The sequence below is a fragment of the Python bivittatus genome, unplaced genomic scaffold (assembly GCF_059951505.1).
Source record: "Python bivittatus isolate LINGU-HERP-01145 unplaced genomic scaffold, Pbiv_v1 ctg000700_np1212, whole genome shotgun sequence".
NCBI lineage: Eukaryota > Metazoa > Chordata > Lepidosauria > Squamata > Pythonidae > Python > Python bivittatus.
Genome location: NW_028277098.1, coordinates 28513488 through 28527473, shown reverse-complemented (window position 1 = coordinate 28527473; position 13986 = coordinate 28513488). Strand labels below are relative to the sequence as shown.

General features: G+C 37.6%; 1 protein-coding gene across 7 annotated transcripts in view; it reads right to left on the bottom strand.

Moving 5' to 3' along the window:
* Positions 1 to 2759: 2759 nt before the first annotated feature.
* ODF2L (outer dense fiber of sperm tails 2 like) overlaps positions 2760 to 13986 on the bottom strand; it is a 97144-nt gene continuing 85917 nt past the window's right edge. For 4 of the 7 annotated variants that reach the window (XM_088153352.1, XM_088153353.1, XM_015887373.3 and 1 more), the window contains 2 exons: positions 8413 to 8538; positions 2761 to 6387 (listed from right to left, as the gene is read on the bottom strand). In XM_088153352.1, coding sequence (XP_088009478.1) covers positions 6259 to 6387; positions 8413 to 8538 — 255 coding nt within the window. In that variant the 3' untranslated portion in view covers positions 2761 to 6258. Of the gene's footprint in view, positions 6388 to 8412; positions 8539 to 13986 lie in introns of all 7 variants that reach the window. The other 3 variants (XM_088153351.1, XM_007424116.3, XM_007424119.3) reach the window with 1 other exon arrangement.

Here is a 13986-nt window from a genome sequence, read left to right as displayed (position 1 = left end):
ATTTGCATGATATTCTAATTTTTCGAGTTTCACCTGTAGACAACAGGGTAGAACTCCACTTTTCAATGCAAAAATCCCAAGAGTCTGAGGCAACTCTTAGCACAAATATTTACATAAAGCAGGAAGGATTACCTATCACCAGGAAAACAGAAAAATTGCACCATTCTGCAGAAAGTTAGAAGTCCTACTGTCCCAATAATCTTGACATACTAAATTCTAGCTTAGTTTTGTCTATCCAGAAATGTTGGAATGAGTCCCAGAATTCTATGGACTGTGCTGGTTGGGAATTCCTGGAGTTGTACTTCTAATAAATTCAGAGGGCACCAAGTGGGGGAAGGCTGCTTTTATGAAATTTATTTTTATCAGACCAGTATCTGCCCACTTAGCCAAATATGCAGGGCTACCTGCTACAACTGGACCCCCAGAGTGGGGAAAGATGCTGTACAAATAGCAAATGGGACACTACTGAACAATTTCCAATCTCTCCCCTTTGTAGTCCTGTTTCTTAGTTCTTGCCTTAAGGGTCCTTGATTCTTCCAATACTGCATATTCACAAGTAGTTTCAAGCTATACCTTTCAGGCCTTCTCTCTACAGTATTTGCTTTGCACCATATATCCCAGGATCTGCGTAGTTAATTTCACATGAAAACCTATTTTGATAAGGTCATTGAAGAGTTATGGTAGCAAAGAGTTAAAATGCTTTTGCTGCCACCTGGATTGTTGCAGCCCAGACATGGTAGTCATTGTCATTTTTATGGTAACTTTTCAAAAATGACTTGGTTTTTGGTTACTCTGCATGGAATAATGCACTGTATTTCCCTCAGAATGAATTAGCTCTGTCAATGGTCAAGCATAGGTCCAACAGAGCCTCAAGGATACTTGGATACTTCCAAGTTATAAACATTAGTAGTTTATGAATCCAAAGGAAACAAAATTATCATCCAGAACAGGAAGGATTACATCACCTGGTTTCAATAAACTCTTTAGACTGAACATTATTATAGTTAGAATCATTAGTATATTAATTTCATAAATCTAACAGAATCCAATGTTGGGCTCAAAACCACTCCCATCTTTTTAGGCCCATCTGTTTAACAGAAATAATGCTCTTAAGCAATTTGTTCTGCCAAAATTTATAAAGAAATATTTCGGCTTAGATGTGTCTTTAGCATCTAGCACCTTAGCTGAGTTTTTAGCAAAAACAGGCCTTAGGTGCTATATGGCAGAATACAAAGTATGTAGCTGACCTCAAAGGAGAGAGTAATAGCTGTTCTTTTTGGCTGAAGAACAACTTGCTTTTTGAAGTACAGGTAGTCCCCAGTTTAAGAACGAGTTCCATGATCGAGAAAGCATGGATTTTGGCTAGGTTGAATTTTAGAACTTGAGAAGAATATCTGAAGGTTTTGTTTCCCTTTCCCACTGACTGCAAATAAACAATATGCAGATTGCCATTCTGTCATATATTATAAACGCTCTTGATTTGTATTCTAGTACAAGGCAGTAATTAAATCTTCTCATCAGAATGCAGATAGGGAAACTAAAAAGTATTATGTCCACCAATAGATGCTTTCCAAGACTTGGTAGGTACAAACCATAAGCGCCACACACATCTATCATGCCCAGACATATAGTTTATAAACCACAATGGCTGAGTTCACACAATATACTAAACCAAAACCAAAACCAAGCACATTATGACTGTACAATGTGTGAATTCAAATAGTAGGTTGAATATTGACTAAGTTACTTTAGTTCCAATCGGAATCAATGGCAACTAAACTAATCAAAAATAACCCTAAACCTAAGTCTTTTACCAATTTAACTCAGAGTTTTAAATACAGAAAGCTTCCAGATAAAGACATCAAGTCAAGCCACAGCATCACATACATGTCATCATGATGCATGTGGCATCACTTGGCTCTCCATCATGGACATCCATGATGCTCTATATTTATACACACATACATATACAGAGACACCCTACTGTACCCATATACTGCTTCCATGTTTATATTTTTGTTCTTTATTCCAAGAGAAGAGTATATAAGTGAGCAAAAACTAGTTCACTTCCTCTTAAAGAGCCCTTTTCCTGGTATGTTGACTATATTGATTAAATTGTTATCCTTCCCCAATATTGGTAGATGGAGGTCCCGATTAGGGAAAGGGTTCTGCTTCACCTTTCCCTTTCTGAAATTACTCCAAGTCCAGCTTTCTCTCAGTAACTTTCTCAAGTGTTACCACAGGACAAATAGCAGGTTTGGGAGAATGGCAACTGACAGACGTACCAATATCACATCAGGAATAACTCTCAGTATCTTTATGTTGGGTACCAACTGAATCAAGAGTGTGTTAATACTTAAGGTCAACTTGAAAACAGCACGCTGAAATAATGGGCTTTTGTTTACTTTAAAATATTATTAATAAAATTATTATTAAACTAGGTTTGACCCATAATACTTATAATGTGAGAGGATGAACCAGACAAAGTAGCTAGTGCAGCCTTCTCCAACATGATACTCTTGATTATAACTCCAATTAGTCTCAGGTAACTGACAGAGTGTGACTCAGAACTATGGGAATAAAATTCATAGCAAAAATAAAATCTTGATTAGCAAAATTCAAAGCAGAAAGAAACATGTGTGGCATGGGCAGCTCTGTGCGCTTCCAGAATAGCACATCACATCTCTGCTCCACGAGCTGCAGTGGCTGCCAGTTTGCTTCTGGATGCAATTCAAGGTACTGATTTTAACCTTTAAAGCCCTTTGTGGCATGGGGCCAGGTTCTCTAAGGGACCACCTCTCCCCAATTACATCAGCCCAGCCCATCCCACTAGATCTGGCAGAGAGGGCACGCTGCAAGTATCACCCCCCACGGACTTACATTTGGTGGGTCCCTGGTGGTGGGCCTTCTTTGTCATGGGATCCATCTATGGAACATCCCTGCCCTCCCTTCCCCCGTTAGGTTTCCTCCATCCCTGCTAATATTCTGGAAGTCCCTCAAGATCTGATTATGTCGCTAGGCTTGGAGGTCCCAAGGAACCATTAACATCTTAAGATGGCTCCACTATTGATATATTCACTCTCTCTGTGCCTATGATTTGTATATCTGACTTTTTAATATATTTCAATTTTAATAATTGTTTTATATTTTTATAATTATATTTTAATTTTTTGTTTGAATGTTGTATGCAACCCAGAATCACTTGTGAGATGGGCAGATATACAAATTTGATAAATAAATAAATTTCACCAGTGCATGCAAGCCCAACAGAATCCTGGATCAGGGGAACTGTATTTTTTATGTTATCACCATCAGCTTTGAAAATATTATTCATCAACAAAGGACAAAAGGCCATCCCAGATAAAATATTCTTGGTGGATATCACCCCCAAAGCAATTCCCTACCACCCAAGTAGTTTTTTGGATTTCAAAGATATTCAACAAGGAATTTTAATGCATTTTGTATTCTGAAATAATGGAGAGACAATCTCAGTCTTTTTCCATGTAACATCCTTTCACATATCTGTAAAGTGTCATTTTTCTTCCTCAGTTGATTTTTCTTAAGGTTAAACATCATCATCATCATCATCATCATCATCATCATCATCTAAATTTATATGCCACCCATCTCTCCCAGAGGGTGACTCTGGGTGGCTATAAAATCAAATCTCAAAAACAGTTAAAACTATAAATATCCACATTAATTTAGTTAAAAAATCAAACTATATAAAAAGACCATATACATAAAAAACTAAAACACTCAAGATGATGGGGGGGGTAGAATCAATTACCCCACGAGCCAATTCCAATGGTGCGAGCCCCCATCAGGCCCCCAGGCCAACTGGCATAGCCAAGATTTCACATTCTTCCTGAAGGCCGTGGGAGTGGGGGTATACCGCACCTTGGGCAGTAAGTTGTTCCACAGAGCATGGGCCATGGCAGAAAAGGCCCTCTTCCTAAATCCCACCAGTTAAAATTCCTTGACTGGTGGAGTCTGCAACATGCACTTTCTGCTGGACTGAGTGGGACGGGCTGATATAATGGGGGCAAGACGGCTCCTCAGATAACCTGGTCCTGTGCCATGAAGGGCTTTAAAGATAGTAACCAACACCTTGAACTGGACCCAGAAGCAAACCAGCAACCAATGCAGTTCGCGTTTCAGAGGTGTTATATGGGCCCCCTGGGGGCATTCAGAACTGTCTGCGCCACTGCATTTTGCATCAGCTGTAGTTTCTGGATACTCTTCAAGGGTAGCCCCATGTAGAGCACATTGCAGTAATCCAACCAGGTGGTGACCAGGGCATGAGTGACCGTGTGGAGAATACCAGATCCTTCAATCACTTAGTTTCTCATCCCTGATTATCCTCATTATTCTTTTTTGAACTTGTTCCAGTGCGATCCTCCTTTAATGTATGGTGCCCAAAATTGGATCACATACTACGAGTGGATTCTCAACAATACAAAGCAAATGTATGACTTCCTGTGGTTTAGAAATGATACTTCCGTTGATGCAGCCTAAAATTGCATTTGCCTTCTTTGCAGCCATTTCATTCTGCAGTCAGCAACTATTCCAAGATCTTTCTCACATTTACCATTACCAGGCCAGGTATCCCCTCCTTCTGCATTGGATTATTGTTTTCTAAGTGAACAACTCTACAACTGTCTCCATTGAAATTCACTGTGTTACCTACAGCCCATTTCTTTAACCTGGCAAAATTGTTCTAAAGTTTATTTCCATTTTCTAGGGTTGAGGTTTTTTCAAATTTTGTTTTGTCTTTCTCTTTTGGACACCTATGATGTGTTTCTTATTTTTATTGTTCTTGCTTTTGAAGCCACATGGAGTCATTTAGATTGGGTGCCCTATAAATAAAATAAATATTACTAGCTATCACACCCAATTCTGTGTCATCTGATGAATATTCCTTTCACCTCTTCATCCTGGTCATTAGTAAAAATATTGATAAGTATAGGATCCAGGATTGAACCTTGTGGTATCCCACATGATACCTTACCCCAACTTGATAAGCACCCTTTGAATACTATTTTCAAGCCAGGTATTTAGCTACTTAATAGTCGTTCCTTCAGCCTGCAAATAACTAATTTGGTAATATCTTAATGAATGTACAATGAATCATTGTAATGAATATCACAAGATACTTCCTGAAATGATTTGGTGAAATAAAAATGTACTATTCTACAGCATTCTCAGAATCTGCTGGGAAATTACCTGATCAAAAAACAAGGTTAGACTAAGTACTGGCAAATCAATGCTGAATCCTATTAATAACTCTATTGTTTAAAGTGCTTACAGACTAATCTCTTCATGATCTGTTCTAAAATATTCTCAGACATTGATGTTACACTAACCATCTGTAGTTTCCTGCAACCCCCTTTCCCTCTTTTTTTGAGGTAAGTGAATAGATATTCTCTGACCATTTTCAATAATCTCAAGCTTAAATGCTGCCTCTTCATTCTGCCGTTCATAATTGCCTGGTGAAATGCACATAATCTTTTCAGAGAAGATTGAGCCAAAATAAAATTGTGTAATTCTGCTTTTGCTTTGTTCCCTTTTGACATCTTCACTGTGCAGCAGCTATACTGATTCTTTTTATTTTGAATATACCTAAAGAATCCATCTTTGTTCATAACATCTCTTGCCAAAACTGGGTTTCTCTGTTTTAACTTTCCTGTCACCAGCTCTTTAGTTCCAGGCTACTTGTATGTATTCTTTTTCATTGAAGTGTCCCTTTTTCCACCTTCTACATGTGCCCTGTTTTGTTTTCAGATAACAATCAAGTTCCTACTATAGCCACTGGCTGCTTCTGCTGTCTTCCTTTTTTTTTCCTCATTGGGATTTTTAGCAATTATTGCTCTGAGTTTATTAATATTAGCTTTTTTAAAAAAAACAAGATACTTGTTGGGTTACACTCAACTTTAGTTTCTTCAAAATCAAGAACTCCAGCATTACAAGATCACTTTCCTCCAATGTTCTTGCTACTTCCATTTCTTCAACTTAGTCTTCTGTATCAGAGTTAGAATTAGCTGGTCCTCTTGTGCGTTTCTTCACCCTCAAGAATTTCCTGGAACAATCATGCCTGGTAGAGATTGTTTCTCAACAGATGTTGGGTACTTTGCTAAAACTTATGCATTTCAGGGAACACAGTGGAAGAGATCCTAAACACAATCAGCTCCAATGCTATAAACACAGACACAGATCTGTTCCAAAATATGCTTTAGTTTTTGAAAGAAATAAGGGAGTTCAGCCAAACATTGTTACATAGGCGGCTTTCAAAAACTTCACATAGTTTTGGATACTCTGGTTCTGGTTTTCTGATCTTTGAAGAGTGTGTTCTAGTTCCTTCAAAGACACTTCATGAAGTTTCTCTCGCTGAAAAAAAGATAAATAAACATTACTAATAAATTAACACATTGATATTTTCAGAACTAAGTGCTTGAAAAATGAACTTTTCAATTAATTCAGGGTTCTTAACATTTTTTTTATGTTCAGGTATGAGGCCAGATATTTTCTCATCAGGTAAGCAAATGTCCCTGCATCTGTGAGGGCTGCCTGCAGTAATCACTTCTGATTAAAAGTGATCACCCAAATTACTTTCTTGGGGAAGGGTTTTTTTAAACATATGACGATAACCTATAACATGTATACATTTAGCAGTCCTGAGCTTTGTTTATAGGTATGTACAATTCACAATTATTTCCAGAAATACTTTACTCGAAATGGAACAATCTGGTTTGTGTTTTCTTTTCCATAATGTATTTCCAGTAATGTGTAGTGTGTGTGCATGTGCATATGTGTACATGCTTCTGTTTGTTTAAACAGAGATGAACAAAAGATGTGTTCTGTATTAACTCTATGACACTCTGCTTGTGCATGAATTAATATTAGCTTCATGTGTATTTTTAACTGTCAGCCTAAATAAAACAAAAATGGAAAATGCTTAAAGCATAACATATTGGCCCTGACACAAGAAAGGAAGGAAATATTCTGTTGGAGCAAGAGTTTTAAGACAGATGTAATCTGTATCTACTAAGCCTTCTGATGCCTTGTTTGGAATGGTTAATTCAAATAAATTAAAGGTTTCTGGGAAAAGGCTACTGATTACTTGATGCGAGTGATATTCCAAAAACACTCTGCAAACACATGAATCCAGGAAGATTTTTCAAAAGGCAAGACAGTGGCTCAATAATAGGGCACACAGCCTTCTTGTAGAAGGCCCAGATTTAATCTTTGCCATCTCTAACTAGGGCAAGATTTCCATTTGTCGTAGCTGTCTGGTCTCTCCTCCTGAAATGAAAAAAGATGGAACTCTGGGAATTTGGTTGTGATCCCAATGACACAATGGGAGCCCACACAATGAGCACAGATTTAGATCCTGTTTCCCATCTCTATACTAAATTTTCACATGAATAAAAGGCAGAAGAAGCATTCTATGCATGCCTACTTAGCTGCAACAAGTCCAATGAGACTTTGGCTGCACTCCATGATTACCTGGGAAGAATCAGCCTAACTCATCTTAATAGGAACATTAAACTGTGTAGACAAATATATGGCTGTACTCACTAAAACATATTTTTAGGATTGCAGTTAGGTTTGTTCAAGTTTCTCTTCATCTATCTTAATGAGCTTTATGATTTGTTAGGCATCAGATCTCAGATGGCCTTGGTTTAATTCAATATCCTGACAAGATTAATGTAAGGAAGAAATATATTGTGAAATTACATGATGCATTAATTACATAGTTTGTAAATCCTTGTTTTACTTATTATTTACTCCAATTTATGGCATGTATTTGGAACTCCAACCAGCCCATGTGTGAGGAGGGGATATTTAATCCTTCCCTTTTAGCCACTTCCTTCTCAAAATTTTACTCTCCACCCCTTAGTTTGTAATGATCAGAGCTAGAAGAAATCAGTGTAGAGAGTTCTCAATGGACTCTTGGAAGTAAAGGCATATAATTCAGTACATAGAGGAACATGCACAGAAAAGATTGTTGAGAATAAGAGGTCTGGGGTATGGAAGGAAAAGGACAGACAGCAAACAGTAGAAAGTGAAGATTAAGTGTTCTACAAATTCATTCTTTTGTAGATATTGAACAACGGAAACTGCATGATAACCATGGAATAAGCTGGAATATTTATGTGAACTAGAGGACCACAGCTAAGTAGCTTATTTTATAAATAAAATATACTTCATTTGGTAGATTCAAGGTGATTGACCTCTTTAAGCTTCTACTGAAATCTAAAGATGTGCTATCCTGTCTTTGAGTTTAAAAAGTTCAAGACAAATTAAAGTAATACTGAAATAATAAAAGGAGTAGTATTAAAATCAGTCTTAAACTAGATGATATGCTATTACACACATCAAGCTTTTTGGCAGGGAAAAAAATCTACTTACACTGTCCAGTCTTTTGGATAGCTCCTTCTTTTCTTTTTTCTTCTCTCTTAATTCACTTTCTAGATCCAGTATTTTCAAGTGAAAGGATTGCTCTTTAGAAGTAATTTTTTCCAGTTCCTCTGCTAACTATAAGAATTAAACAACTTAGGGTTCACTTGAATTACATAGCTTTTCAGTTTCAACAAAAAACTATTTTATGTTTCTGTGAATGGTCACCATACATGCTTGTCAGTTATAGAAATCCATATTTTTCATAGAAAAAATGTATAGGAAAAAAAACAAGACTGAAATTATATGTTTATGACTTTTATTACATTAACATTCAAGTATAGTATGAAAATTTTTAAAAGCTACCACTATTTTCAAATAACCACTTAAATAGAAATGACAAGATTTTCCTAATTTTGATTGCCTATTTCTTGGCTCAATCCAAAATACCAAACATTACTTTTTTTAAAGCTGTATCTATTTTTGGACCCAAGAATTAGCTGAACAATTTTCTTCCATTTAGAGAAACGAACTGAACCTTTTCTCTGAGTGAGGAAAACTATTTGAAGTGATGCAGGTTGCAATCAAGAAGACAGTTTTGGTTCAATCCTAGCTATTAAGAAGACTATCAAGAGAAAGCTCCCTTTGTGGGTATCCTGGCAAAACCCCTTTATACAATTTGATTTTTTTTACCCAATTAGTAATTTCATCTTATGTTTCTCTGATTGCATGTTGCACTTTCTATTTTTTCATCAGGTTGATTTTGTTTTTTCAAAAGGAGAGATTCAACATTTATTTTTCTCCATACTGTTCTTTTCATGGATTAAGTTGACTTAATGTGTGTGTGTTTGTTTATATGTATATGTATATATGTATATAAATAAAAGTAGACTTTAATAAACTGATTTTCAGTATTCTTCACCACAAACTGTCTAATATGTTATATAAGAACATGCATGGAGATCAAATAGAAAAGGGAATGAAAGCATTCTTTCTAACATGGGAATTATTTAGAGAATATATGCACAGACAGATGCATGTTTTAGACTTGCTGAAACATTAGGCACTTGCCAGTAATTTTTTTAGTTGTCTACCGGCAAATGTAAATAAGAACTACTGGGTTACATATAAACTGAACAACTTATTCCCAGCATAATTCTATTTTACATGTATTCATTCATAAAGCCACCCCATCTTCACATTTCACAATGTTAATAGGTCAAGAATTCATATTTAAATGTGTCTTTACATTTGCATTCTTGAATGCATTTTCCTTTCACAAAATGCACATTACTAAATATATTTTAAAACCATTTTGCTCCATTTTTAAAAACCAAATTTCAGAATGGTGGGAAATCCAAAAGATAAATATGTTATGATGTGTGATTAGTTTAGGAGCTCAATTATGATGGATTGCATCAGAGTTTTAAAATATCAAATCAATCACTTAATTTACAAAATTAATTTACAATATTACAATTTCCCTCCTCCAGAAATTATAGCAGTCTTGAAAAATAAGCCCATAAATCTTGCTGCTTTACAAAACAAGGACTAGCTATTAACTGCAAGAAGAAAGCCCTCAAGTTTGAGATCTCCTGCAGGAACTCATTGCATTACTGTACAGATAGCTCTCCTTTAGTGACTGCAATTGGGACTAGCAACTCAGTCAAGTGAAGCAGTCGCTAAATGAAAAATCACGTGACTGTGCTTATGATTTTACTTCAGCTTTCCTTTGCTTCACAGCATCAGAAAGATACGACCCCAAACAGTTGGGTGAGTCCAAACGGCAGGGAAGGAGGTTTCCAGACTCAACTCACAAGGAAGCAGGGTAAAAGGGCAAATCTTATAGCCCCTTTTCCCCACTCTCCACCCTTTGGAATGCTCACCCTGGTGCTGGAATAATTAGCAAGAAGAGAATTAATGTTTGTATTTACATTCACTGGAGAGGAAGGGATTGCAAGAGAGTAAGCAGGCACATAATGGGCAATACATACAGAAAGAAATGCGCTAGTGCGCTGTTTGCCTAGCATGCTCTGTTTGCCTAGCATGCTCACCACTGGCTGCTTAAGAGGCAAAAGAAAGTCTTTAGTGTGAAACTGATTAGGGTCTTGTCAATTACAGGCAGCAGCAGGGAACTGGCCCAGCATTTTAATGAACTAATTAAGGTCACAGAGCTGAGCTGCCAGGGAGAAAAACAGCTCAGGAAGAGATAGCTTATTTAGGGGGGGGGATTGGGTCAGGCACAGGATGTGTACTGACTGTAATGGCGGACACGTGACTGAGAGATGCTGCAAAGGTCATAAATGCAGACACTAGTCACAGTTACTTTTTCATCACCACTGTACTTCAAGCGGTCACTGTCCGAGACAGTCGCTAAATGAGGATTACCTGTATAAGCCTCAGAGGAGCAGAGGCTTTTTTTTTTTGGTCAGGATGCTTGATTAATCCCTCTTCCAAAATCCCATTTGCATACAATTCTCATCATTTGTGCCTACCAGGTAGGGGCTAAAGTATAAAGCTGCATTACAGCAATACATATATATATTTGATAGATTCAGATAGAAGATCACATGGATATATATATATACATCCATGTGATCTTCTATCTGAATCTATCAAATTAGGTCATATATTGCCACATGTATATTCCTTCTAATTTATCTAATCTTTTGAATTGCTATTGAGGAAAAATTTATATTCAGAGATAAAGAACAAAATAATCATGTGAATTTTTCCGAGGTAGGTTCAAAACTACCTGCAAAATGTTTATTAAGACCTAACACCAAACAGATGCTAGTAAAGACTGCCTGTTTTGGGAATTACCAAAGCCTAAAGTAGAATTCACTTTTATTTTTGTCTAAAAATAGAAAAACTTACAAAGAGGGGAATGAAAATGAGTGGGAAAAAATAATTGCTTCACTAGGAAGTTGCTTATTATATATAGCTCCATTCAGAGTTCGAACAATTTTAACTGCACTATTATGAGGTCCGAAACCATATGGGAAATTGTTCATATACAGCCACATTTTCAAAGGGCCACAAAACTATTTATCAATGTACGAATTCAGCTTCAGATGCAAGAAGATATTCCTTCCTGATACTTAATTTGAGCAGAACTTAACTAACATTCAGTGTTATGGCTCACTTTGACAATGTGAAAAGTAATCAGGAAAGAGTACTTTGGGCATGCATCTTTGATCACCTCTATCTCACAATGAGTAATTAATGAACTGATTCCAAGAGTAATGTGCGAAAGCAGAAAATGAATTAATGCTGCTCCATGAACTCTTCTGCAAAAGCCAAAGAAAACTTCTCATCTTACAATGTCACATACTAGGAGTTATAGTACAATATGAGAAACAATACATGAAAATAGATATAGTACCATTTACAAACTTTAGGCCATAAACAATCCTTGAAAAATGACCTATTGCTAAGTAATACTAAACAGCGTGTTCAAAAAGAAAAACAATTGTGGATTTCAGACTCACTATTCTTGCAGAACTGCCTTCTAGAGAAATGTAGAGGAAACCTGTTGATAGAAAACATCTAATCGCGCAATCCCCCCCGTCTAACATCAGGGGAACATACTTCCAGAACAAAGGAAATGGGCTTTGTCCTAGGACTATTGCCCAATTAAAGTTTAGGGAGGGAGGGAGGAGGGAGGAAGGAAGTCCAATATGAAAGGAAAGGATAATTCTTTTTCAACATGACAAATGCTCTGTGATTATATATGCAGTGAGATGGGCGGTGACAAATTTGAAATATAAATAAATAAAAAAATATATAATAGCTTAATCAACTGTTATTTCATTCACCTCAAAAGGGTTTTAAATTAATTTGGAAGCATTACGTGAGTATATGTGATCTTTGCACATGCATATACAGTGGTACCTCGGGTCACGAACTTAATTCATTCCGCGACTCTGGTCACGACCCAAATTGGTCGCAACCCGAATCAAATTTTCCCATAAGGTTCAATGTAAATACGGTTAATCTGTTCTGACCCCTATGAATTTGGTCGCCAACCGATTTTGGTCGCGACCCGAATCAAATTTTCCCATAAGGTTCAGTGTAAATACGGTTAATCCATTCTGAACCGTATGTATTTTTTTTTTTTAAACCACAAAAATATGAAACAAAGTACAGTACAGTATGAAGAGAGAGAACGCTAACCTTGCTTGAGGCGACTTCTGGTGTGGAAGACAGGAAGGCAGGTGGGGAGGCGGTTATTGTTTGGAGGGAGAGTGCCCCTCCCTACAGGAAGCCACGACCACATGTCACAGCAGGGAAAATGGCCGCGGATCCTGTTCGTCACCCGATGCGGAGTTCGTGAACGGAAGCAAAATTTTGTGAACGGTGCTGTTCGTGAACTGAATTGTTCGTGAACAGAAGCGTTCGTGACCCGAGGAACCACTGTATACAGTGGGGCAAAAAAGTATTTAGTCAGCCACCAATTGTGCAAGTTCTCCCACTTAAAAAGATGAGAGAGGCCTGTAATTTTCATCATAGGTATACCTCAACTATGAGAGACAAAATGAGAAAAAAAATCCAGAAAATCACATTGTCTGATTTTTAAAGAATTTATTTGCAAATCATGGTGGAAAATAAGTAATTGGTCACCTACAAACAAGCAAGATGTCTGGCTCTCACAGACCTGTAACTACTTCTTTAAGAGGCTCCTCTGTCCTCCACTTGTTACCTGGAGTAATGGCACCTGTTTGACCTTGTTATCAGTATAAAAGACACCTGTCCACAACCTCAAACAGTCACACACCAAGCTCCACTATAGCCAAGACCAAAGAGCTGTTGAAGGACACCAGAAACAAAATTGTAGACCTGCACCAGGCTGGGAAGACTGAATCTGCAATAGGCAAGCAGCTTGGTGTGAAGAAATCAACTGTGGGAGCAATAATTAGAAAATGGAAGACATACAAGATCACTGATAATCTCCCTCGATCTGGGGCTCCATGCAAGATCTCACCCCGTGGGGTCAAAATGATCACAAGAACAGTGAGCAAAAATCCCAGAACCACACGGGGGGACCTAGTGAATGACCTGCAGAGAGCTGGGACCAAAGTAACAAAGACTACCATCAGTAACACACTACGCCACCAGGGACTCAAATCCTGCAGTGCCAGATGTGTCCCCCTGGTTAAGCCAGTACATGTCTGGGCCCGTCTGAAGTTTGCTAGAGAGCATTTGGATGATCCAGAAGAGGATTGGGAGAATGTCATATGGTCAGATGAAACCAAAGTAGAACGTTTTGGTCTAAACTCAACTTGTCGTGTTTGGAGGAGAGAGAATGCTGAGTTGCATCCAAAGAACACCATACCTACTGTGAAGCATGGGGGTGGAAACATCATGCTTTGGGGCTGTTTTTCTGCAAAGGGACCAGGACGACTGATCCGTGTAAAGGAAAGAATGAATGGGGCCATGTATCGTGAGATTTTGAGTGAACACCTCCTTCCATCAACAAGGGCATTGAAGATGAAATGTGCCTGGGTCTTTCAGCATGACAATGATCCCAAACACACTGCCCGGGCAACGAAGGAGTGGCTTTGTAAAAAGCATTTCAAGGTCCTG